This window comes from Sceloporus undulatus, chromosome 4 (genome assembly GCF_019175285.1).
Source record: "Sceloporus undulatus isolate JIND9_A2432 ecotype Alabama chromosome 4, SceUnd_v1.1, whole genome shotgun sequence".
NCBI lineage: Eukaryota > Metazoa > Chordata > Lepidosauria > Squamata > Phrynosomatidae > Sceloporus > Sceloporus undulatus.
In genome coordinates, this window is record NC_056525.1 from 184,966,127 (window position 1) to 184,993,160 (window position 27,034).

General features: G+C 37.9%; 1 protein-coding gene across 1 annotated transcript; it reads left to right on the plus strand.

Moving 5' to 3' along the window:
• The first annotated feature begins 1,937 nt into the window (after positions 1-1,937).
• Positions 1,938-23,304, plus strand: LOC121929112 (protein-glutamine gamma-glutamyltransferase 2-like). The gene is made up of 11 exons (XM_042464428.1): positions 1,938-2,019; positions 6,686-6,865; positions 10,596-10,714; positions 12,646-12,774; positions 14,261-14,438; positions 16,000-16,132; positions 16,666-16,769; positions 18,641-18,967; positions 21,500-21,660; positions 22,765-22,898; positions 23,127-23,304. Exons 1-11 carry the CDS (start codon positions 1,938-1,940, stop codon positions 23,302-23,304), a joined length of 1,725 nt encoding a protein of 574 aa, XP_042320362.1.
• Positions 23,305-27,034: the final 3,730 nt, after the last annotated feature.

Below are 27,034 nucleotides of genomic sequence, written 5' to 3' on the forward strand. Positions count from 1 at the left end.
TAACAAATCTGATTGGTCAAGAAACTGTAAACATGACATTATGTACTAACAGTTGAATATGATAGCCAATTAAGTTCTAATGGGTATGAAAATATAAAACTTCTCACCGTTTGCTTGCTTAGAGAGTTACTTGATATAGCAGAACAAGTCTGATTAAGGAGTTTCAAGAAGCGCAGTATGAAACTCACCATGCAGAAGATTTGCAGACTACTCAGGAAACAGAAGTCCAGCAGCTCTTCTATTATTATTATTATTTATTATTAACCTTTATTTATGAAGCGCTGTAAATTTACACAGCGCTGTACATACAATCTTTTAGTTAGACGATTCCCTGCCCTCGGACTTACAATCTAAAAAGACATGAACACAGAAGGAGAAGGGAGTAGTGGAGGGAAAGGGTAAGAGGTCCAGCAGTTCCTCTCTACCTCCAAGGCCTGGACCAAGGCAGAGGCTTCATAATGGATGGTTAATTGTTTTCCAGGGAAAATACATACTCTCAAGTAGGATAATACATATACAGTACATAGCAATACAGGAAATGGTTCAATAAACAGGCACCACAAGAACATCAAATAGTAAGCGACAATTATGCAATGCCTGGGAAGGCTTCTCTGAACAGGATGGTTTTCAACTCCGTTTTGAAGCTGGTTAAAGAAGTGATGGCTCTTGCTTTTGGGGGAAGAAGGTTCCAGGAGTGAGGGGCAGCGAGTGAAAAGGGGCGAATCCGGGATGGGGCAGAGGAAATCCTGGGCTGAGACAGCAGACCTTGACTACCAGAACGGAGGGCCCGAGTGGAAAGGTGAGGAGAAAGAAGGTCTGATAAGTAGGGAGGGGCCAGTCCATGGAGGGCTTTAAACGTGGACAGCAGGAGCTTATACTGAATGCAGAAAGGGAGGGGGAGCCAGTGAAGGGATACCAACACAGGAGAGATGTGGTCAGAGCGGTGGGAGGAAGTGATAGTGCGTGCAGCTGAATGCTGAACAGAGATTAAAGGACGGAGATGAGAAAGAGGAAGCCCAGCCAGGAGGACATTACAGTAATCAAGTCGTGAGATCACTAGGGCATGGACCAGGAACTTGGCAGTAGAGGCGGAGAGATATGGTTGGATTTTGGCAATATTGTACAAAAAGAATCTACAAGCCTTGGCTGTGGTCTGGATCTGAGGGATACACGACAGAGAAGAGTCAAAGATAAAACCAAGACTGCGGGCTTGCTGGACTGGTTGAATACAAATGTTGTCCACAGAGACAGAAAAGGAGTGTTGAAGGTTGGGATTAGGAGGAAAGACAAGAAGCTCCGTCTTGGACATGTTGAGCTTCAAACACCGATGGCGCATCCACTGTGAGACAGCTGTAAGGCAAGACGAGACTTGCTGTTCAAGCCTTGGAGAAAGGTCAGGGGCAGAAAGATACAGCTGGGTGTCATCGGCATACAGATGGTAGGAAAAACCAAAAGAGCTGATGAGTTTTCCTAAGGACAGTGTGTAGAGAGAAAACAGAAGGGGACCCAGAACAGAGCCCTGGGGAACTCCAACCGATAAGGGAACAGGAGAAGAAGTCTGACCACCTGCAACTACTGCAAAAGATCTGCCAGTCAAGTAAGATCTAGTATTAGTGATAGCTGGCTTTTTCTTCCCAGGGACTTGCATTCCTTCATATGGCCCTTGGGAGAAGTAGGAACTGCCAGCCAATGAGTTTACACCTATGTTTGAATTCATTGGCTGGTGGGTCCAGCCAGAGTGACCTGGATGTGGGCTTCACTCTGTCAGGTGTGGGTATTTAATCCTCTGCTCTCTCTCACACACTGACCAATTCATTCCTGATCATTATTCCACTTTCTACCCTGTTAGTTTTGTTTCTTATATAATAGTGTAATGGGTATGCTCCTATTTATGTTGATGTCATTTATTTTGGCACACCTTTGGAGGGGAAGTTGGCATGGGTCATGGATCTGGGAAATTTTATACTAGCGTCTATCAGGCATTAGTAATGTATGAAAGTCCCCTTAAGGGACTCAGAGGTATGTGGGGGCAGAATGGTTCTTGCCTGGCTCAGAAAAGGGCATGTCCAGGTGGATCCTTTCCTGTCATCCCAGGTTTGTGGTATTGGGCCAGACGATCAGACTCATTGATCAACAGATGGAAGTGCCTGGATCTGATCAATGAGTGCCAACCCTATGTATTGTAAGCAATAAAGGTTGTCACCTGCATTTTCCACTTATATTGGTGTAGTTGTGTGTTATCTCACATTAAGTGGAACTTGCCCCTGAACATGCAAAGAGTGCATTGTCACTGCTATCTCTGCATCCTAAAAAATGGAATTTGTAGTTTGGTAAGGCCTAAGAAATCTGTGAACTCTAGTACCCTCTAATGAACCACAGTATTCTATTGCAGAAATCTACCAACTGTAACTAGTAGTGCAGATACACTCAGAGCAGAAGAGACATAAAGGCAACCTAGGTCAGATGGAGTACTTCAGCAGCTTGCAACCACTAATGAACTCAGTGGGAAGGATGTGTAGTATGCTGATTTCAGATATACATTGTCTGCTTTAAATAAACGGGTTTGTTTTCTCTTGGGAAGCTGTGATCCTTTTATACATTAATTGTGGGCAGTGCAAATAGTTAATAAAGTTTTATAAAATAATACCTCCTTCAATACTATGATGCCTGTAATCTGAGATATTCTTTGAAGCCTTTTCAATATGTCCCACCGTCAAGAAAGATGTGCCCATGTGAGTACATAATAGGATCTTCTCTGTGCTACTCCCTTGTTTAAAGTAAGATTGGCCCTTTCTTTGTTTAATTTAAGGCCATTTTTTTTTGTTCTACATGGCTTTGTGTTGTTGTTTTTGCTGTTGTTATTATTATTATTATATTGTATTTGTTTTGTGCCTTTCCTCATGATTGGAACTCAAGACAGGTTAAAAATTAGCATATTTTTAATTTGGTTAAAACATACAGAAAGTCAACATCAACAATATTAGCACAGTGTAAAACATGCAATTAAAAATATAAAAGCAGTTAAAACAGAACAATTTAAAAGAATATGTACATGTCTTTTCTTCAGAGGTCTGTCTGAATTTTTTTAAAAAATCAGCTTACAACAGAAGGTGTTTCAAGGTCTAGAGGCAGCCATCAAGGAAGCCCTACCTTGTGTACTTGCAAAGTTTGAGGGGCTGAAAGAACAGCCTTCCCTACATATTTCAATATATGCTCTATTCTCTGCTTTTAAATTTTAATAACTCTTAATTTTATTCTTTGTGATATTTAAAAATCATGCAAAAATTTAATTATAAATTAATTAAACAGGTATTTGAGCCAAAAGATGACACATAGTGTATATACTAATGTATAAGTCTAGAAATTTTAATCAAAAAATTGACCCCAAAAACCTAGGTTGACTTATTCATGGGTCAATGTAAATACTATACTTTAAATCTTATTAATAAGGGAACCATCCCCTGGCGAAAGGCAAGAGTCAATCTGTCCTGGAAGCATTGATCTCTCTCTTCCACCCAGACTTTAGTGTTAGCCAAAACCATTATGCCTGCCAGAAATTTGTGTCAAGGAAAAAGCAACATGGGATATACAGTAAAAGAAATAAAACATGTATGTGAGAGTCAGGATGACTCAGCAGAAGCCAATTGAGAACCACACAGGTGTAAATGGTAATACAATTAACAAGTCCAAACTGCCAAGGACAGAAATGCAAAGTGAATAATTGGACACACCTGACAATTGTTAAGTGGTCAAGGCTGAGATGATGAAATCATTAATTGTAGGATGAACCGAGAGAACCAATGAGAATGATGTACACGCCTACTGGGTGGAAACAGACAACAGTGGGTGGTACCATGCATTGACTATAATAATGACTATGCATACCAATGTATTTTGTGGGTTGTAGTAGTGGATTGTAGAGTGGATAGTGGAGGAGTAGAGTATTGTTGTGTTGGATAGTTTTGGAGCTGTGTATAGTAGAATAAAGTAGATCTTTTATATAAGACTACTGAGTTGTTTGGTGTCTTGGGTGAAGCTACAAGAACCAGCTGGATCCTGAAGAAGGGTGAAGACTTCTGTGGAAGTAAGAGTGAGAAGGCTTGGAGAGTTTGTCAGGGCCTTCAGCCTATTCTCTGTAACTCTGCTAAGCTATAACCACTGGCCAAAACTGGTCAGCGTGGTGCACAACCAGGTGGTGAGTTCAAGCCAGAGGTGAAGAGCTACAACTCCCATCATCCCTGACAATTTGTAGGTTCTTTGGCATTGTTTTCCTTTATTTGATCATTTAGATCATTTGTTGCATATCCCTAAGTTTTACCCTTGACTTATCCAAGGGTCATATCAAAATCCATAATTTTGACCCCAAAACCTGCCCTTGACTTATACATGAGGTCGACTTATAGTTGAGTATATATGGTAGGTTTTTTAAAAAAATAATAATTCCTGAGATAATATTCAAACTGGTGTGCTACAACAAACGTGGCATAGGCCCGATACAGACTGGTGCAAAGTGCCGGCCTGGGGCTGATTTTAGGGCTCAGGAGAGTGGAGCGTCCATACGCTCCTGAGCCCTACTGGGCCGACTGGGTGCCATCATGGTTTGCTCCCGTCCACACAGGGACCCTTAGATGACATACATGTGGTGCACTGTCCAAACAGCACCGTGCTGTGTGTAAGTCATCAGTGCACATGAGGATGGCAATGGTGCCCCATGCCTCCTGGTGGCCATGCTGTTTGGTTGGTGCAGCCTCCGTGTGGGGCAAAAACGGGCGTCTGCAGGCCAGCTTTTCGGAGTGGTCTATACAGCCCCATAGTCTTTATTTTATTGTCTTCTGGGTACTAAATATGAAGATTTCTGTGCCATCTCAGTCATAAACATGAACTTTTCACCTAAGTTTGTAGGCAGAGCTGTTGCAGTTGTTGTTGTGTGCCTTCAAGTCCTTTTCTATTTATGGGAATCCTAAGGTGACACTCTTGGCAGGATTTCTACAGAGTGGGGTTGACTTTGCCTTTCTCTGAGGTTGAGAGAATGTGTCTTGCCCAAGGTCACACAGTGGGTTTCTATGGCTGAATGATAATTCAAATCTTTGTCTTCAGAGTCTTAGTCCAATGTTCAAACCAATAGACCATGCTTGCTCCTAGAACACTATGCAGCACCTTAAGCATTTCTTAAACCAATTCTCACAAAAGCACCAAACTCAAATCAACAAAAATTGTGTAGCATAGTTACTTTATGGGAAAACAACATGAAAGATAGTGAAAAGCAATTTACATCCTCTGGAGCAAATGTTGATTACTGTCTTCCAATAAATACAAAAAGAGGCCTCATTTCCAATAAAATAACTGTATGAAAATGTGGATATTGCCAGTTTAGTGACAGATGAGATTTATTGCCATAGCAAAAACAAGGAGCATCCAGTTATGCTCTTTTAAAGGAGAATTTGAGTTCCATTATACATTTTAGTTGATTGGTATCTTCAGCATAGTCTCTCAAAGTATAACTATATGGAATACAATAGGATGTGAAAATCAGGAAAGAACCTATTCTAGTCAATTACCTTATGCTTTGAAAACATAAAAAGAATAATGGAAGTAAAAAACAAATAGAAATTGGTCTGTGTTTATTGTTCCCTTAGTCCTTTTCATGTCTATCATTGTGTGGCTGCAGGATTGTTCTTCACTGCACACACCCAAACTGTGTGTTCAATAGCATTCACATTCATAGAATTTATGTGTGTAAATTATATGTTCTATACATATGACTGGAAACTCAGTTATAAAGTTTTTTTTGTAAGAGCACTATATATATATATATATATATATATATATATATATATATATATATGCAAATTTTGCCATTTTTCACACTGGTGAATTAAAGACTTGTAAAATGAATGAAATATATTCACCAAGTTAATTAAATTTCTGACACACTGAAGGGAACAATGTGCTGATTGTTTTCCTTATACTCTTAGACTAAATAAGAAGAGTTAGGATGGGGGCAGAGCTATGATATCGTTGAAAATGGCCCATTGACAGCAGAGAGAAGCTCTTCACATTGGCTTCATCTTCATCCATGGAATGTCCTATGGATGTACATCTATTGGCAGTATAAGACCTTGAAAGGATGCATTTTGGAGGTATGAAAGGGTGGCTTGGATTGAATTTTTCTGTTCCTTTCTGAAGATCCAAGTTCACACCCTCTCCCAGTAACATAAATCTGGTATAAGTAGTTCAGTTGCGGGGAGGTTTTTTTTTAAAGGAAAATTATGCAGAGAAAACAATCAATATATTTTCTGCCTTGATCACTTGTATACACTGGACCTCTGAATGCTGTGGTGCTTCTGGAACCGATTTTCCCTTCTGCCCTACTTAGGACTGCTGTGTATAAATGTGAATTAACTACTAAGCATTGTATTTCCCTGATGCATACTTTGTAACTAAAGAAGACTAATGCACATTCATTGGGTTGGATCCCAAAGTTCATTACATGAGTGAAAAGGCACTGAAACCATACCTTAAGGCCTCCTAACCCTCAAGATTAGGTTTCCAAGGAGCAGTGGGGGAAATAGTAAGAAGGAGCTCCAAGCAGAATACCACTCCAAGTGTTGTCAATCTGGGAATCTGTCAGTGGATTTTAATTTTAACTTAATTTATTCCTTGTTCAATCCTTGTTTCCCTGCAGCTCTTGAGATGAGAAATGTAGACCTAAACTGTGCTCAGAATTCCATCAGCCACTGCACACAGCATTTTAGTGCTAATAAACTCATAGTGAGACGAGGCCAGCCCTTTGGGTTCCATGTGCATTTCCAAAACCGGGAATGGGATGATGAGAATGACAAGATCATGTTCTCAGTGGAGACAGGTAATTCACATACATGATGATGTGAACATATTCCATGTAATCAACTAGAGATCATTCTGTTATAATTTAAAGATTTTGTAAAAAGGATTTTAGGATGAACATTGATTGCATTCTTAATAGCCATGCACTTGTTTCCCTGCAGCTCTTGAGGTGAAAAATTTGGAATGACCTGCCAGAAGAGATTCACCAATTATCCTCTCTGGAGGGTTTCAAAAAGGGTTTTAAAAATGATCCTCTTCTGGCAGGCCTTCCCTGATTGATTATGTCCAAAACCAAACTAATGTCCCCATCTCACCATGTCTCCTCCTCATTCTTCTTTGTGTATTTTTGATGTATTGTCATGTATTTTATTTATGGTTTTATTACATTTATAGCTAGGTGGGAGGGTTAGGGTTGGGGTTTTGTGGGCTCTTGTTTTTATTACTGTGTATCACATAAATCATGCTGTTACTTGCCTCGATCCCCCAAATCGGAAGAGGGGGATATAAATAAATATTTCATTCATTCATTCATTCATTCATTCACTCATTCACTTCTGATACAGTATGAATATTTTTGGGCAATTCGTACTTCATTTTTAGTGCATTAGGTGGTCAGACAGCAATAATCAAACACCGCACACTTGATTGATTATTTATTTATTTATTTATTTATTTATTTATTTATTTTCTATCCTGCCTTTCTCCCCAAAGGGACCCAAGAGGACTCACTATAATAATTCTAAAAACATCTTTCAATGTTTAGGAGGGATTTATAAGTCATAATCAGCACATTCAATTGGGCCTGGAAATGAACAGGTAGCGAGTGAAGCTGTTTCTGCAAGGGAGTTATGTGGTCCCTATAACTGGCCCCAGTCAACATTCTGGCAGTGGCATTTTGCACACGCTGAAGTTTACAAACAGTTTTCAAAGGCAGCCCTACATAGAGTGCATTGCAGTAGTCCAAATGGGATGTAATCAAGGCACGTGTCACTGTAGCCAGATCTGACGTCTCAAGGTATGGGCGCAGCTGGCACACAAATTTTAATTGCAAATGCACTCCTGACCATTGCAACCTGGGCATCCAGGCTCAGAGTGGAATCCAGTAGCACACCCAAGCTGCGAGCCTGAGATTTCAGGGGAAGTGTAACCTCATCCAGCACAAGCAATGTCCCTATTCTCTGATCTGTCTTATGACTGACCAGGAGCACCTCTGTCTTGTCTGAATTAAGTTTCAGTTTGTTTGCCCTCATCCTGTCCTTTACTGACCACAGACACTGGTTCAGTAGAGAGACAGCTTCCTTGGAATCAGTTGAAAAGGAGAGAGAGAGTTGGGTGTCATCTGCATACTTGTGACACCTCAACCCAAAACTCCAGATGACCTCTCCCAGCAGTTTCATGTAGATGTTGAATACTATGGTGGAGAAAATGGAACCCTATGGGATTCCACAGGCCAGTGGCCAAGGAGTCAAACAGGAGTCCCCGAACACCACCTTTTGAGTCCACCCCTCCAAGAAGGACCGGAACCACTAAGTCCCATCCCAGAGAGGCAGCTCAGAAGGATACCATGGTTGATGGTTATGAAAGCTGCTGAGAGATCTACCAGGACCAGCAAGGCCCCCCCCCCCCCCCCCCCCGTACCCTTGAACAGGGTACACTAAACATTGTGAAATCTATCCTCCAAATAGATCACTTACTTGTTTCTCATTAAAGTGTTCAGACAAGTCATCTATTTGTGTATATGTTGCTCTGCATATCTTTAGACAATGCTTGTTCTTCCAAGTATGTTTCTCTGAATTAAATGAGACTTAGTCCCAACGTATTAATTAATTAATTAATTAATTAATTAATTTTATTTCAATAAGATACAATTAAAAACCTGATGGCACACAGGTTGAATAGAAAATAAATTAGCTGCCATATGAAAACATCCATAATTTCATTTAATAGACATAACAATAAAGATAAAAATGCAGCACACATACATCCCTTAAAAAAAAAAAAAACTTCTGTACAACTCACATCGGAAGGTACAGAGGAGTCAACCTAGCCTCCCCTAGAAGGGGATTCCACAATCTCGGAGCAGCCACTGAGAAGGTACTATCATATGTTCTGACAGATAGGCCTGTGACAATGATAGAACTGAAAGAAAGCTGTCATCTGAGGATATTAATAATAATAATAATAATAATAATAATAATAATAATAATAATTTCTATTCTGCTTAATCTCAGGGAATCCAAGCGGATTACAACAATAAAATATCATACAATTAAAAGAGAACTGCATTAAAAATTCCAAAATCCCCAACCCTCTCTCTTAACATAAAAATACAATGAGTCCTAAAAAGAGAATAAACCAAAAAAGAAAAATTAAAAACATTAATGAACAAATACAGTAAAATGAGATAAACATTTTTCAGGTGTAGGGTAAAAGATAAAAGATGGAGGATGAAGGGATAGGGGGGAGGCAGAGGTCAGCAAGGGTGTTCTAGTCTGGAAAGGCCTGCTGGAAGAGATCCATCTTAATAGCCAAATATGTTAGGATTCCCTTGTTCTTTATACTCCCTAAATTGGAATTCTTCTTCAGAAGCCAGTAATCATCTTTATTCTTCCGAACTAAGTAGCTGTCCCTAAGACATATAAAAGTGCTTCTTTATTCTTTTACAGATTTCTCTTTGTAAATATATTAAGATGAAATACTGCTTGCTCACACTTTGGATTTGCTACTTTTTTAAAAAAAATGTTTCTTCAACAGGTCCCAAACCCTGTGAATCCCTTGGAACAAAGAGCATCTTTCCTCTGGGTGGAAGTTCAGATCAGAAGCACTGGAATGCATGCTGCAAATTCCATAGTGAAAAATGCCTTAGTGTGAATATGTTCCCTCCTGCCAATGCCTGTATTGGTTGCTACAGTCTGACTATGTGTCTGGTGTCTTGTGGCCACAAACACTCCCAAAATCTGGGAGACTTTTATGTACTTTTCAATCCTTGGTGCTCTGGTAAGATTATGTATGAACTTGCACAGTCGAACATTGTCGCTAAGCTAATATCAGCTAAGTAAGAATATATTCCTGAGAATATATGTTCAGGACTTTGCCAATTGAATCAGTAAACACATCTCCATAGGCAGGGGTCTTTGCTTTGCCAGTGAGCATAATTCTGTAGGTATGTATTAACTAGGCTCTGAGTAAAGGAACATCAGTACATCACACATTCTGTTTGACACACTGTCTACTTTCATCAATATTGTCATGATGATTTTGTGACCACACACTGCTTTTCCTTTCTCCACACCTTCCCTGCCTCCCATTTCAACCACTTTTTGACAGTTCTCTGATCCCTAATTGATCCAATAAATGGGGGATGTCTGTAAGAACTTTTACCAAACCTCTCCATACATTATGTTTATTTCAAGCAGCAACTTTGCATATTTACACAACACAGATTGATGGATACATCTTTAACTTTATTGTATAAAGATCCAAATTATTTCCTCATATTCTGACCACATTAACTCTTAGACGATTGTCCTAGAGCAATTCTATTGGAAGGTGAAGACGTGGTTCATACATGTATTTGTTTTGCTTAATGTTTTCTTCATTCAGTGATTCATAACCAAATGTAGGAACCACCCCAGTTTAAATACTATTATTTCTAAAGCGGGGGGGGGGGGTGGGGGCAAGTTATATGAAAACTTTCCCTTTGGTATTAGGTTTGTTTATCAGAGACTTTTTCAATACTCCTTTCACAGATGACACTGTGTATTTAGACAACCAAGCTCACAGAGAAGAATATGTCTTGAATGAGGATGGGATTATATTCAAAGGTCTTCCCAAACACATAACCATGCATCCATGGCATTTTGGACAGGTAAATGCAATATGCTGGATCTTCTGTGTATAATAAATTGCTTTGGTATCGTTGTGTTCTTGGATCCACACTGTATGTCAGAAAGAGTTGCTATAAAGTGGCTGCTATCAAATGAATGAGATTCTTTTTAAGTATTACATACATCTCCTCAGCCATGGAAACCCACTGGGTGACCTTGGACACATCACATTCTCTCAGGCTAAGATGAAGGCAATGACAAACCTCCTCTGTTGCCACAAAGACAATATGATAGGGCTGTCACAAGCCAGATTTGACCATGAAGGCACATAACAACAATAAGAATTTTTTTCAACCACATGTTCAAAATTTTCTCTTCTAGAAATGGCTATGGGGATCAAACCAAAGTGAAAAGTGGAAAGATGAAAGTATGCATCCTGTTCAAATAAAACTTAGAAGGTGTATTGTTCTCAGTAAACATGCATAAAATAGGGTTGTAAATCTGTGTTACTCCCATGTCTAGATGTCTCAGTGAAAGTATTAATAATCGAGTTATACTAGAAGTATAGAAGCATGCCAGTAACTCTCCAGTTCTGAGAATATAGAAGACAAGTATAAATTAAAGCTTATTATATGCAGTACAATGGGTTCTTGGTATCCCCTGGGGTTTGGTTCCAGGATTCCCTATGGATAACAAAATCCATGGATGCTCAAGTCCCATTAAATATAATGACAGAGCAAAATGGTGTCACTTATATAAAATGAAAAGTCAAGGTTTGCTATTTGAAATTAATACTTTTTTTTGTAAAAAAATATTTTCAAGCTTGAATCCATGGATTAAAAAAAAAAAAACCATGGCTAAGGAAGGCCAACAGTAATTTCCAATGAAATTAGCTATAAAATACAAGATATAAAAGATTACCAAAATATATTAAATTCAACTGATTCCTTAGAGAACATGGGCCTGTTACAGACTGCCAAAATAAAGCTGCTTCGGGTCTCTTTGGAGGTATGCTATTTAAATGATGCATGGGTCCTAAGAGTCCGGAGGTCGCGCCAAAGCCACGCTCCATTCCTAAGCACCGGAGTGCAGCTTTGGTGCAGCTTCTGGATTCTTAGGATGCATGCATCATTTAAATAGCATACCTCCAAAGAGACCTGAAGCAGCTTTATTTTGGCAGTCTGTAACAGGCCATGGTTAGACTTGCAGTCTTAGTTTTGTGAGACTGAGGTAATATCTGTATAGTCTTGAGCATTCAATCTGGAGTACATTCTATTGATTCCTGCTGAGAGTGTCTCAGTGATAATTTTGTTTTACATGCATCTAAGAAATGAGGATTTCTAGCCAGAAAAAAGGGTACAATAAACTTGCTTTTCCTTATGGCACCATATGACTCTTTGTCATGTTAATACTTAAAGGTAAATGTCATTTTCCTTGAGAATCCCAAAGAGAGAGAGAAACTTGAACTGATGTCTTGTACATCCAAATTATGTGTCTAGTCATTCAAATGCTGGAAAAAGTGTTGGTTAGTAGTTAGTATCAATTTAGCATGTTTACATTTTATATATGTGACCAACCCACCTGAAACTTTCTTTGATTTGGAAATCAACATTATTTATCTTTATATTCATTTATCCTACATATCTTGGGGTCAGCATCACTGCCTATATTATTTTGTTTCATTTTTTTCTGGGTAATTCACATGCTTGTGTAGTTAGTATATAAAAAATAAAATAAATTTTTTATTTTTATATCGCCCTTCCAACGATCAGGGCGGTTAACAACATAATAAAAACAGTGCAACATACAAAATATACATTACAGATTAAAAACAGATACAACAAAACAGAATACAAGCCCCGTTAGTATATTTCACCAGCAACTGTCTTCTCAGTTATAATATAGAAAATGTTAAGACCAAATATTTGTTTCATGTGTGGTTTCATAAGAAATGTTCATATTTTTGTCTTAGTTCCAAGGTGATGTTCTGGATATCTGTTTGAAAATTCTGGATTCAAATACAAATTTCCTGCGTGATCCTGGTATGGACTGTTCCTGTCGTAATGACCCTGTATATATCAGCAGGGTGCTTAACACAATGGTAAGGCTTTATTATATGGAAAATGGAGGTGATTATGTTTTCTTCTGTTTCACTTCCTTCAGAAAAGTGTGGAACAGTTTACGTATTGGAATTTTGTGGACATATTTTCCTATAACAATCTCTGGCATTAATCCGCCTCTGTTCCTTTGATTGTCACTGCTGGCTGGGATATCACAAAATTGGCAGCATGTGTAAGAAGGCAGAAGTAAATCCTCTCTGAACATATCTTGTCAAGAAAACAGTGACAGGTTTACCTTGTTGTTGTTGTGTGTCTTCCAGTCATTTCCAATTTATGGTGACCTTAAGGTGAAACTATCATGGTTTTCTGGGGCTGAGTGTGTAACTCACCCAAGGTCACCCAGTGAGTTTCCATGGCTGAGCAGGGAATTGATCTTCAGAGTTATAGTTCAACTCTCAAATCACTATACTATGCAGGTTTGCTTTAAGGTTGCCATAATTTTGAAGTAACTTGAAGACACACAGCAGCAGCAACAACAACAACAACAATCAAGAGAAATTCCTAGAAAATATGGTTTTGGATTGTTTTAATCACTAGGTAGTAGCTGATAAAACTAACTTTTTTGTTGAGTTGGGTTTGTATTTAAAGTGGGGGGGGGGGGGGAGAAAAGAGAAAATGATGGCGATAGTTTGGAGAACTGTAGTGCATCTGTAAACCGCACCTGCCAAAGTTTCTTTTAAATTCCTGACAACAATGACTACAACAAATTAAATGTATATTATAAACACCATCCACTATCATTAATGAGGGGCAGATGAGATTCTTGTCTGATTAGCATTCTGGAGGATTAAAATCAGGAGAATGCAAGATATGTGTTTAAATAAATCCCTCCTCAAACTATAGAGGTTTGGGTGATAGTGAGAAAAAAAGATAGAGAATTGCTGCAAAGAGAACTCTGCAAACTAAATACCATTTTCAGTTCCATTTTTTTTAGGGAAAGCAGGATACTAGTACTATTACTACTACTACTATGGTCCCACATTTAGGGGAAGGCTAATTTTGGGGTGAGGATAGCACTGGCATTTGCTTTTACCTTTATTTTAATATTTTGACATTTGCTTGTTGTTTCCTTGTTTTCAGAATGCTTGTACAATTTTAGAAAAGATGTTTTATTTAATCTTATGAAACATGTTAGTAGTTGAATCAAAAGAAATATTGATATTAATTCCATCTTCTCATGCAAGAAAATGGCAATGAAATCTATGTCTGTTTTATAGGATAATGAAGAAATAAGCAGGTCAGCTTCTGCATAACCTATCCAGTGTGCACTGTTAAATTTGCATCCATCTTTCTAGGCTAGAGAGTAATTCTATTATACATATTCTAGTCACATAGCATTGTGTTGCTCTCTTCCTGATAGCAAATGATCAGGAAGTGACAAGTGATATATTTTGAATCTATGGCATGCCCACAGTATACAGCAGGGAATTGAGTTACCCTTTAACACCAACAGCTTTCTGTTTTCAGATTGGTTGTCATAAGAAGAAAAGCATTTTAAAGTTTCCATTCAACAATAACTACCTTCAGGGACTCAGTCCTTCAATGTGGAATGGAAGCATCCCTATCCTTCGGCAATGGAATCAGAACAAATGCAAACCTGTCAAATATGGGGACTGTGGAACATTTGCTTCTGTGCTATGTACAGGTAAGTAATATAAGGAAAGGTTCCAAAAGATAAATTTCCTTCCCAAGTCTTTGTAAGGGATCCTACTGGAAGACTATGTCAGTGTAGTTACACTGGTGTAGGCCGTGGCAGTAGAAGGGAAAAGGGTGGGGGTCTACACTGTCACTTGCTTGTTGGAACTGAAAATTTTCATCTGTCTTCCCTGGCCACCACTGTATATGTCTCCAGAGTAAGTGTACCTACTAGCTTATTAACAATATCCTGGTCCCCATTTGTAACTCCCAAATCCAACATTGTTTTAAGATGTGCACAATTTCTCTTTTTCTTGGTAAGAGAGCATACCTCAACACATTATAGCACACAATCTCCATGAAAAAAAAATTGGTACAATATTCATTAGTGAAAAAACAAAACAAAACAAAAATGAAGTAAAAACTGGTACAAGAGTGTATTTTGTGGAGAAGCTTTTTTTCACATAAGAGTCTATTCTACACAAAATACAATAATCTATACAAAAATGGGGTTATTTGCACAAAAAGCTTTTGCACAAAAATCAAGTTATGGCATAGATTATCCTGACTTTGATACTGTGTGATAGATATAGCTTTACCCATGAGGACATTGGGGGTGTTGCCTTTCCCCAAATAAGAGTCCTGCCTCTACAATGATTTGTTTTCTTCAGTGTTCCATTTTCTAGCATTTTAGTGAATTAGACACTGAAAATCATTAGATCTCTAATATTTGCTGGGCTTACAGTCCCTTGGTAACTTTACCTGCCCCCCCCTTTTTTTTTTGGATGAAAATAATAAAAACAAAAGCAAAAGCTCATTGAGAAAATAAGTATGGCAAATGGCCTCCAATAGACATGGGATTTTAAATCCCATCTGGAAAAGAAAAATTGAAAATTCAGGTGGGGTGCATTGAGTGAAAGAGTGATTTGGCCTGTTTGAAAGTCCTACAGTTTAGTATTCTGGAGGAGGGTGATGTTGTTGAAACCCTTGGGCAATATCCAGTGCTGAACATCCACTCTCTCCTGAGCATTACAGAAGACTGCTCTGGAGGCTAGAAGTCTTCACAGAGCTCATTTCAGGTTTGGGAGAGGGTTTTGGGAAGGGGAGGGCCAAAGCTCTCTATGCTACTGTCAACATCATATTGGATTTAGGCCCTGAACAGGACCATTCCTAGTAAGGATATATAAAATGTAACATTTTGTTGCAGCTCCCACTTGTTAAAACTGCTTTTCAAAAATAAAATGTGTCCAGGATATTTTGATCACCAGTGTCCTCTTCTGTAGTATAAGGATGTCTAACTATGAATGGACTAGATTTTCCTTGTAATTAATTCACATCCTTGGGTAGTATAGCAAAAATGGTAACTCACCTTGGGACATAAGCCTTCTGCTTATCAAAATCTATGGAGCCTGAATCAATATGGGGTGCATTGCAAATAGCTACACAGAACCTCCGAGAATCACTCATCTTTCTGAGATAGCAAGGCTATTGTCTGATTGTTGCTGGATAGTCCAATATTTCCATTCTTGATACTTCTGCAGTTCAATATTTTATGTCCCTTCTTCTTCCAGTAATGAGGTGTTTGGGAATTCCAAGCCGAGTTGTTACAGGCTTCTACTGTCCTTTGAATGCTGTTAACCCTCTTATTGTTCAGGAGGTTTTTGACTACACAGGAAAAAACATAAATGGCAAAGAATATGTCTGGTAAGTATGTGAAGAAGAAGTAGTTGTGGAAGTAGAATATTTTATCAGATGTTCAGGAATAAAATCAAAGCAGTCTAATGGACAGATTGCTATTTATGGGCATGGAAGATATAGAAACATAGATTGACCAAAGACTCTTGAAGTAGACTTGAAAAAAAAAAAAAAGACTCTTCGCAATTTAACTTAAGTTACCATGAGATCTTTTCATAATCATCCTCCAGAGTGGAGATAATTTGATTTTTTTAAAAAAAAATGTTGTTAATTGTTTGAAACCTTAAAGCATATTTAAATTTTAAAAAATCAAAATCCAATTCAAAATTTCATACTTACAAATGAAATATTTTGCAAATGGAAAATTATCTTGTTACAATAGGAACCAAGACCCATTAGAGTCTGAGTATACTTTTTTTTTACTAGAAAGGGCCACTTGATTCCATAGGATCATTTGAATTATAAAATATTTAAAAATTTTTTAAATTAAAACAACTGTTGAATGCAACTCTATGAAGCATCTCTTCTTTTATGTGGTGTAGGACATATCATTGCTGGAATGAATCTTGGATGGTTCAAAAAGACCTAAATCAATCTGGAAGTGATTGGCAATATCTTGACCCAACTCCTGTAGAAACTAGTAAAGGTAAGTCAAGCCTTTACTCCAATTCAGACATAGTCATGAGTCATAAAGTGTTACATGTGATTAACTGGCTGACTGAGAAAGAAGATAAGAATGTTGTATCCATGTGAGTGGCAAGTGAGAGTATGCATCCTCATCTAAACAATTCAGTATATGTGGAAATTGCATATGCTTATTTCGATGCATGTTCAACCAAGTCTGCATCTCTTTTTCCATGGAGCATTTGGCTTATCTTCCTGAGAAGAAGCAATCTGAATTGGTGCCCAGAAAACAGATGTCTTATCTGTCCTTCCTCAGTGCCTTGTACAGATTTGTATAACTGCATTAGTTATTCCAAAAACAGATTATTCCAATACAAATCCCATCCCATGCTGAAATTGATCACTAGGTGAAGATCATGTTTTCCAATCAAGTCAAATGAATGAGCGGACATGCAATAAATTGCAAGACAGGCCTGTACAGCATTTTGCCTTCCAACTTGAATATATAATTTATTGAGGCCTGCCAGGTGAATCAGATCTGAGTCTGATGTTAATGTGGTTGCATTGTAGTAGTGCTTCTTCAAATGTTGATCAAGTCATATAAGAAGCTGTAGCCCATGTGGAAAGAATTGAAGCTACAGTGAGCCCATTGTCTTCATGAGCTAACAACTGCAGATCAGACCCCCTACAGATCATTCTGCCCCAGATTAGCCAATGGTGATGCATACCCATGGATGCACTGAAGCAGATGTGTGCACATCACCATCTATTTACTGATATAGGCTTGAGATCCTATGTTTTCCCCCATCTGCGGTGGGGGAAAACAAACTCCCACCCATGGGAAATGCCCACTTTATAACTCCTAACCATAAAGTATCAACACTTTATGAAGTTGACTGATTCTGGTTTAAGAATTGTAATGTAGATTTTTGCCACATGACCTGGAACTTCTAGTTTTATTCCAGCAACATGAGAAGGAGAATTTAATGCTTTCTATCTCATTTTGCACATTGACTTTTTGTGTCCCATCCATGTAGTAAAACCAGGAGCTATAGAAAATAGCATTTATTTCCTAGACAGGTATATCAAACTTTGTGGATAATAAGCTGAGTTTCCCTGAAAACTTCGATTGCTATTTTTCAAATTTGTAACAGTAACCTGAAATCCCTGGGCTACCAGAGCCTATTGGTAAGATAAAGATCAAGGAGAACATAACTTGGAATACCACTGATTATTATGTTTACATTTGTTTATCTTAGGGCCAGTGTGCAGTGGTCCTATATGGGTAAAAAGCATCAGAGATGGAGATGTTGATACTGACTCAGATGGCCACCGTGTCTTTTGTATGCTAAATGCAAGAAAAACTGCATGGGTTTCTCAAGGAAGAGGCAAAAAGACAAAACTACACTGTGATGCCAGGCCTTGTGGCCAATATATAAGCACCAAAGGTGTTGGTAGAGACATACGTGACGATGTCACTGATGCTTACAAACATGAATTGGGTAATAACTCATTAATTTTACTGGGAAATCTTATCTGAATATTTTAAACACTGATAGACTAACATCAAAACATCCTAAAGATTATTAGCATCATGGTTTAACTGTATTTCTCCCCCAAAGTACTGTTTAATGAAACAAAATGGGGGGGGGACTCTAAGGAAGAGAATACAATGCACATATAATCGAAGTTAAATGTTGACATTAATTAAGACAGCTGTTTGTTGAATTAAAAATCATACAAAATTCATATAATAATCAAGTCCATTCAGAAAGATTTGTGTTGACTTGGGAAACAATGTACTGAGCAATTATAGGTAAGAAGTCAAAACTATGTTTTCAATAAATGAGTATGATTGCTCATGAAGATTTGATATTGATCTTTTTTTCCTAGGTTCTTTGCAAGATAAAAAAGCCTTCTATAAAGCTTGTAAGAAAATTAATCCTCAGTACCTCAATGCTCCCAATTCTGAGATTGAGAAAGATATATTATTCCAGAGAAACAGAAGTCTGAAAGACACTGGGATCACAATGAAATTTAAGATGGTTAATTGTCCCATATATGGTCAAAACGTTCAGATCAACTGGGTGCTTGAAAATTTGTGTGATGAGATCAAAGAAAGGAAATTCAACCTTAGTGCTCAAGGAATGATGCACAATGGAAGTTCATTGGAACAGTTCTGGAAGGAAAATATGTATGTCACACTTGGTCCAAAAGAAGGTAATTTTATTTATTTTCAAATAATAATATAGAGCCCCTCACCAGTTCTTCTAAGTCAAAATAAAATGTAACAATGCATAAGCCATGCTATGGGTTCAGTGCCAAAAAGTCACCATTGTGCAACAACATAGTCTGCTGACAGCATCCAAAGCAGAGTTGTGCCAACAGCATGCTCATCTGTGCCTTGTCTTTGAAAAGTGGGTATTATGCTTTATGCACTGTGGCTCTGTATCCTATAATTCGCATTGTAATTTCACATTGTACTTTATACTTGTGCTTCCTATACTTTGTAATGCAGTTGTGCATCATGCACTATGAATTGTGCAGTGGCAATGCTTCTAGTAATTGACAGGTGTTGGTCAGTGTTGCTATTCTTCATGGGGTTTTTTGCTGTTGTTAACTGCCATTAAGTTGACTTCAATGTATGTCAACCAAATGAATGAGACATCTTCAAATCATCTTACCATCAACACCCCCTGCCCAGCATACTAGCATATCTCCATGCTATTTATGCCATGCTGAGGAGATGTTTGATTGCAGCCACTGTATATGAAAGGACTAATACATTTAAAAGCCTGAGAAAATAAAAAGTGATTGTCTGACATTTTAAAAGATAGTAATGTTAATATTACGTGAGCTATTTTCATTCTTGTAAAAGAAGCAACTGAGACAATCCTTATTTCTGGCTGGTAGCAATTACAAGGCAATGAACATCTTGTTTCCACATCCGTAAGAATTTCTGGTTCCCAAAGGTTTCCTGGAGCACTAATATGAGTCAACTATATGGTTAAAAAAAGGAGTGGGAAAAGAGTTTTAAAGGGGGAAAGAAGAGAGAATATAAAAGATGGGAATGTGTTGGTTTTTGGCAACTTTGGCAGTGGGCTTGTGAGGAACTTTCACTGAGGCCATAGAGGCAACAGAGGCTTTAAAGTATATTGCTTAAAAGTACTGCAGAGATTTTTTTTAAAAAGGTGGGGGAACTTGTTTCCACTTCTTACAGAAGTGAAACAAGATGTTCACTGCCTTGTAATTGCTACCAGCCAGAAATAAGGATTGTCTCAGTTGCTTCTGCCCTATTGACCTCAAAGCCACCATAGTTTCAGTGTTGCATAAACTTTGAAGCTACCCATATATTCATTACCATATTCTTCACAAGTTAAAGTTTCTGTATAGTCTTTAAAGGTAGCCCCAGCTAGAGTACAATGTAGTAGTCTAGCCTGAATGTCACAAGAGCATGGATAACCGGGGCATATTCTGCCTTCCCCAAAAAGGGTCACAATTGATACATCCACCTGAGCTGGTAAAAAGTGTTTCTGGTCAATACCACCACCTAAATGTGCTGACTATGAGAACACTCCCTCACTGCTCTCTTTCATCTTCAAGAAGACAGCAGCCACATTCACAGCTTGAGAATTTTATGGCCCACAGGCCACTTACAGCTTTTGAGGGGACTTTTTTTTTGCAGGCCTGTAAAATGTTTAACATACACACACACACCATGGTACTCCTAATTCAGCATTTTATTTTTATTTTGAAAGCTACCAGGAATAACACAGCTCTTCTCCCCCTCGCTTGTGAATATTATTAGACTGGAAGAAGACAATCAACCACATCTGGTTTTGTTTTTCTTTTTCATTATGAGCTAGTGCTGATGCAAATGACAGTGGATTTATTGCTGTGCCCCTTCATTCCCAATTTATTAAGAGTCACATTCTTGGTTGTGTGAATAACTGATGCGAATAAACCTGGGATAAAATGCTGCATGTTTTGAACATGCTTTGAATACATTTGCATCATAAAGTTGGGTTTTGTTTGTTTGTTTTGGTCAAAGGTGGTTTGTCTTTGCCTTCCTTTGAGGCTGAGAGAGTACGACTTGCCTAAGGTCACCTATGGCTGAGTAGGGTATTGATCATTGTTCTTCAGAGTTGTAGTCTAACATTAAACCACTACGCCATGATAGCTTTCTTAACTATGGATACTTGGGGATAACAAATGTTTCCTGGACTTCTGGAAGTACCCTTTCCTTGCTCTGTACACACTGATTGATTTTTATACCCAGATTTTTTGAAATAAAAACCCAGAGTTTTCACTTTGAAGACCCCACTAAGATTTCCCCATAACCTCTTTAAAATGCCTATGATTATTAAATGAAGTTAAGAGAAAATGCTCAATGTAATCCACATATTGATGGCATTAGGCCAAAAACTCTGAATTACCTACCCTAGTACATTCATATAGATGCTGAAAAACACAAGGAACAAGATGAAATCTTGCTGTACTTTGCAGGCCAGTGAATCTTTTTTAGAACAGAATCTTTTTCAGATACAAAGTCATCATAATACTAAGGCCCCTAATGCCCAACCTGAACAAATAATCCAGATGGATACTATGACAAATTGTACTAAAAACTGCTAAGCATTCAAGGACCACACTGCTCTATTCATTCCCAAGTATAACCCATCTTTTAGGATCACTAAAGCTATTTCCATTCCCAAATCAGACATGAACTTTTTAATAATTGTTGTTTTGCAGTGAAGAAAATCCTGATAGATATCCCATATGATAGCTATGGACCTCACCTTTGTGATGATAATGTTATGAGAGTGGTAGTAGTCTCAATGCCAGAGCCCAAAGGGGAAATCATGATGATGGAGAGAGATATCCTGATCGACAGTTTACCAATTGAGATAAAGGTAAAGATCTTTGATACTCTTATAATAATTGAGAAACAAGTCACTAATAGGCTGAGTGTTTCTATTTTCCAGCATACTACCTGGACATGTGTGAAGGGGTTATTCAGACAGTGAAAATAATCCATGTAAAATCTGGGTTGAATCTTTGTTGTTCACATGCATTTTGAATGCATCCAATCAAGTCTGGACTGGGGGCTGCCAAAATCCCCATTTAACCCAGGATAATCAATGTCAGTTTTTCCCCTTGAGTTTTTCTAAAAAGTCACATTCTTGGTTGTGTGAATAACTGATGCGAATAAACCTGGGATAAAATGCTGCATGTTTTGAACATGCTTTGAATACATTTGCATCATCTACTTCATCTTAATTTGAGTGCTGACATGTGTCAGAATTCTTGCAGAGATGCACATAGATATGGTTCCATAGTGTGAAAAACAAATTCATTATGTATTTTTTTAAAAATATAAGTGAATGACCCCATAGTTTTTTCACTGTAAATTTTAATATATAAGTGAACAATTTCCATTTTATTTATCAAATGTATAGAGCTCCAGGTTTCCAAGTTGTCACAAAATCCTGGTGACACAGCACTTGGGCCTTGATTTCCTTTGGAAGAGAAAGTGATGGAGTACTTGCAGTGTTCCCTCCCCCCAAATATTTGTTTCCATTAATAAACAAGTGGACTACAAATGGTAGCAAATTATATGTGCTTCTACCATGCAGCTTATTATCTGTAATTCCCTATGAGGCCTATGCACCTTAAGGTTTATTCATCTCTCTTTCTTTCCCACTTCTCTGAAACTTTTTGAATAGCGATTTTCTTTACACAGACACAGATCCCTTCTTTCCTTTTGCCAGAAACTGTGGATTCCCTCACTATCTCAAGATCTGATGGCTTTTCATTTCCAAACCGCACTGACAGATCTCTTTTCAAGAGGCCACTTCCTAACCATTGTTGCCCCAAAATTACATCCAATTTCTATCACAGACTTTTAGAAAACTATCTGTATAACACCCCATCTTCACATCTTGTAAATCAGTAGAAAAGCTTGAGATTTTAGAACAATGTCAAAACAAGCATTCCTTTGTTTGTTTTCTTACTAGATTTTAGACCACCCCAAGTTGAATGTGTCATGCTGTACAGAAATCACATTCTCTAATCCCCTGAAAGAGGACCTCAAGAACTGTGTGCTCCACCTGGAGGGCTATGGACTGATTGGTGAACCAATAGCTACTGAGTAAGTTAAACTACAGGTCTGGTGTGTACTCATACTGAAGTGATCTCTATTGGTTGCGATGTCACATTCAGAAGCTAGTTATGACATTTCAAAAACAAGGTATGACATGAAGACAATAAATCTAATAGCAAACGTCATTGAATGTCATGTATCATGGCATCCACTTGTCAAGAGAAGTCAACTCACAACATTAAAAATGTCCTTATTTGTCCTTTATTTTTTCTGCAGATTGGGAACACTGGATGCTAGTCATAAGGCACAAACTTGTGTAGAGTTTACTCCATGCAGGTATGGCAAACACCAATTTGTGGCGAGTGTTAGCTGCCATAAGTTTTGCAACTGCAAAGGATATGCCAGTATAGACATGGGTGGTCCACCAACAACATCTGGAGAGGGAGGTGCATAAGTGATATGTAATACTGAATACTATTGAATATATAAATATTAAAGTTCTATTTTGAAATTCCATAATACGTCATGTAAGAGTTGTGCATAAAAGTAGGTTCTGGACTAATCTGGGCATGCTTAATCAAGTGGTAATGTGATCTAATGGAAACACAAATAAATACACTTTTAAAAATTTGTTATGGCTACAGTCAAAGTAAAAATACACTTCAAAAATGCAATTTGCAATGCTTTTTAATTCTGACTATTCCGCACATGTGTATTTAATGATCATTGTATGTTCAAAGAGCACTGATAGTTTGGCATGGACATATTTAAATATTTTTCACAATTCAGACTTGACACATTCCAGCTAGAGTAGACTGATTTATTCAGTAGGATTTACACAAGTGCAGTAGTTGATTCTCTGGGTCTAATTTAGTTGACACTAACAATTGAACTTAGGCCATAGTACATAAAATAACACATTCATTTGTGATATAGTCATAAGTAGTGCACAACTGACATGGTGGGGGGAGGAATCTGTGTTTACTTATGCATATGACATTATTAAGCAACAACAGACAAGCTTATTCATGTGTAGGCTTCTAAAACCTTTCTAGGTCTGGTTACTGCCTACCAATCCATCTGTACATTCACTTAGTCACATATAATTTTATCTGTTAGTTTCTAAGGCCTGGTAAAGATTATAATAAAGCGGTGGGCAGAGGACAGTTCTCCTCCGGATCATTGCCACAGCAACTACACGGCTGTGACAAGATCTGCCCGAAAAGGGAGCTCATTTCCACGAGCTGCCAAGGTAGAGTTGCGCCTGGGGCATCACAGTGATGTGTCTTGTGTGTCCACACCATTAGGACTCACGCACGAGACATGTCATTGGTACACACTGTCTAAACACATTGCAGAAAAATTATGGTCCCAACGTACTAGGGTTTGGGAGCGTGTGGTGCTGTGTGTTACCGAACCCTAGAATTGGCACCACCATGCTGCTTTGGCCCGTTTGTACCGGGCCCTAAGATACATTACTCATGATTTGGAAACAACCACCATAGACACTTTTCACAACATGACACTACATTTAACAATCTGAGGTTGTGATTCTCAGGAAACCAAATTTTAAACCAACTTTATATAAATATAATATTAATTAAAACTATTCTGAGTAATGTGGATATGAAATGTTGATGAATGCATTTTCTAAGCAAATTCTGCTTTTATCTTTCATGAGTATCCATGATGTAACATAAATCTGTAAATCTGTAAATCTGTATACGAAAAGGCATAATGTTTCATTTTGCATGTGATTGGGCTTCATTCTCACATCTTCATCATTATTATAGACCTTGTAAACAACACTCAAGATAACAGTGTGTAGTTACTACCCAGTGATAACTTATTTTGAGGTAGAGCTACTTCATTTTTGACAGATCCATCCAGGCTGATAATAAGACTGAACTGAAAGTCAGGATATAAATTAGTCCAGATGTTATTATAAAAATCAGCTACAGAATGTCTTTTAAATATATTTAGAAAGTCTTTATATTAATTTATGTAAATATTGTAATATTGTTCTCATGATATCAACATTATAAAACTGCCATTAATTCTTAAAGATGAATGTTGTACCCCTATTTACAAATGTAAAGTAGTGGGGGGGGGAATCATTTATGTGAAAGGATGTCTAAACAATTTGAAACTTCTCAGCAAGATGTTTTAAAAAGTCAAATGCTGTCATTTTTTTGCATTCTGAGATTTTGTGCAAAAAACAATGTTTTGCTTACAAAAACAATATATTTAGGAAATACTATACATTGCATAAAACAATTTTTCCACAAAAATACTTTTTTTAACAAAAAATGCCAAAATTAAAAGGTAAATAATGTGCAAAAACTCTAATAATTTTCCCTAGTGGAGAGAAACTTTTAAGTATTTTGCATTCTTGAATATAAGAACAAAGTAAGTGGAATTTCACATACCTACTCCCAAATGTTCCATGTAGTTAGGGTCTAAATTCTATACTGCCTATTTGATCTACATATTTTGGACTTTTGTACATATCCTGGAATACAGTATGTACTTCAAAGAAGCACCAAAGCACATAGAACCTGGAGTTCTGAAACAGTCAAAAATGGGGAAAAATAATCAGAATATTCTTTCCCAATAAATCCTTTGGTAATACCTTTCCATATTCAATATGAAGACATTTTCAGTTTTTAGACCTTTGAAGTGAATCATTGAACTGAAAAGGATCAAAGAGCGTTCCAGTCTCCTGTGAATGAGTCATGCAATGTGAAATATACTATGTCACAAGAGCTGACCTGTTCTGGTCCCATTTCTTTGCCTCTGTTTCTGCACTGTGGCAGCTGTGTGCACTGGTGTGCCACTGGGCTGCCTAGCACGTCCACTACCACTGCAGATCACACATGTATGATGTTCACACATTGGATGCTTCATTCTGACCTGAGAAAGAGCAACCTGGGGTGGCAATAGATGTGGCAGGCAGCTTAGTGGGATTCCCATGCAGACAGTTGCCTCAATGCAGTAACAGAGAACTTCAAATCTTCCTGGAAGATCTGGAGTAACAGATTTTTGATTTTTTTAAAAAAACTTATTGCATAGAGAAATAAATCACAATTTTGCAGGCATGTTGTTCTGTTGAAAGCTTGTTCACTATGGTATGATGCTTTGACAAAACATTCTATTGCTGCAATTTTACCTGCACATTCCTGAGAATTTCCCCATATTCTCCCTTGCGTTGTGCTATTTGGATTATGCAGGCCAATGGGCTCGGCCAGGATTGGGCAGAGCAGATGCTGATCTAATCAGGTCCTGGTCTAATCCCAGCTCAAAGGGGGCTTAATGCAGATGAAAAAATACCCAATGTTTGCAGCAGAGTTTCTAGGAAACTCAGGAGGAACAACTGGCAGAATCGATGGCTTTGCAGACCTGTAGATCTGCAGACTTTTTCCACTTGCACCTCTATTGAGAAGATATCTGACATCAATCCTGCATCTATATTGGGAGTATTTCGCCATGTGATAATCTCCTAAAGAGTGACTAGAAAGGAACAGGGTTTTTTAATTTTAGGGTTCTGAACAATTTTGCTGTGTAGATACTACTACTTGCCAGTTATGTACTGTCATCTGCTCATATAGAATATCTGCTATAAGGAACATGGATACTGTAAATAGCGATTTTTATAAAAACTTTAAGACTCCAGAGCTCTCTTTTCTAAAACAAATGAAAACATTATAAAAGCTACCTAGAATTTCTCACAGTGCAGGAATAAAGACAACAAGGGACAATACTATTTTCAGACAGTAACTGCCTAGAACTCTACATACGCCCTTCCATTTGTGTTTGCTTCAATGTAGATCTTCAGAAGAGAGCCAATATGGTGTAGTAGTTTGAATATTGGACTATGGAGTTTATCACACAGGTCAGCTCCCGTCATGCTCCTGTCGCCCAAACGTCACCAAACAGCAACAAGAGCCTCCTGGTGGGATCGCTCCTTGCACTATTAAAGGGGAACGCTTCTGTATTCATCATGGAAGCATTCTCGTAATTGTTTTAAAAAGGGGGCTTTTTAAATAATGGATCAAATCATTATTTAAAAAAAACCCTTTTAAAACAATTATGAGAACGCTTCCATGATGAACACGGAAGCGTTCCCCTTTAATAACACCAGGAGCAATCCCACCAGGAGGCTCCTGTCGCTGTTTGGTGATGTT

Coding starts and splice junctions, on each gene's coding strand:
- LOC121929112 (XM_042464428.1), top strand. CDS start 1,938: ATGGGTCATGGATCTGGGAAATTTTATACTAGCGTCTATCAGGCATTA. Junction 16,133..16,665: donor AATGGCAAAGAATATGTCTG/GTAAGTATGTGA, acceptor TATGTGGTGTAG/GACATATCATTGCTGGAATG. Junction 16,770..18,640: donor TCCTGTAGAAACTAGTAAAG/GTAAGTCAAGCC, acceptor TTTTTTTCCTAG/GTTCTTTGCAAGATAAAAAA.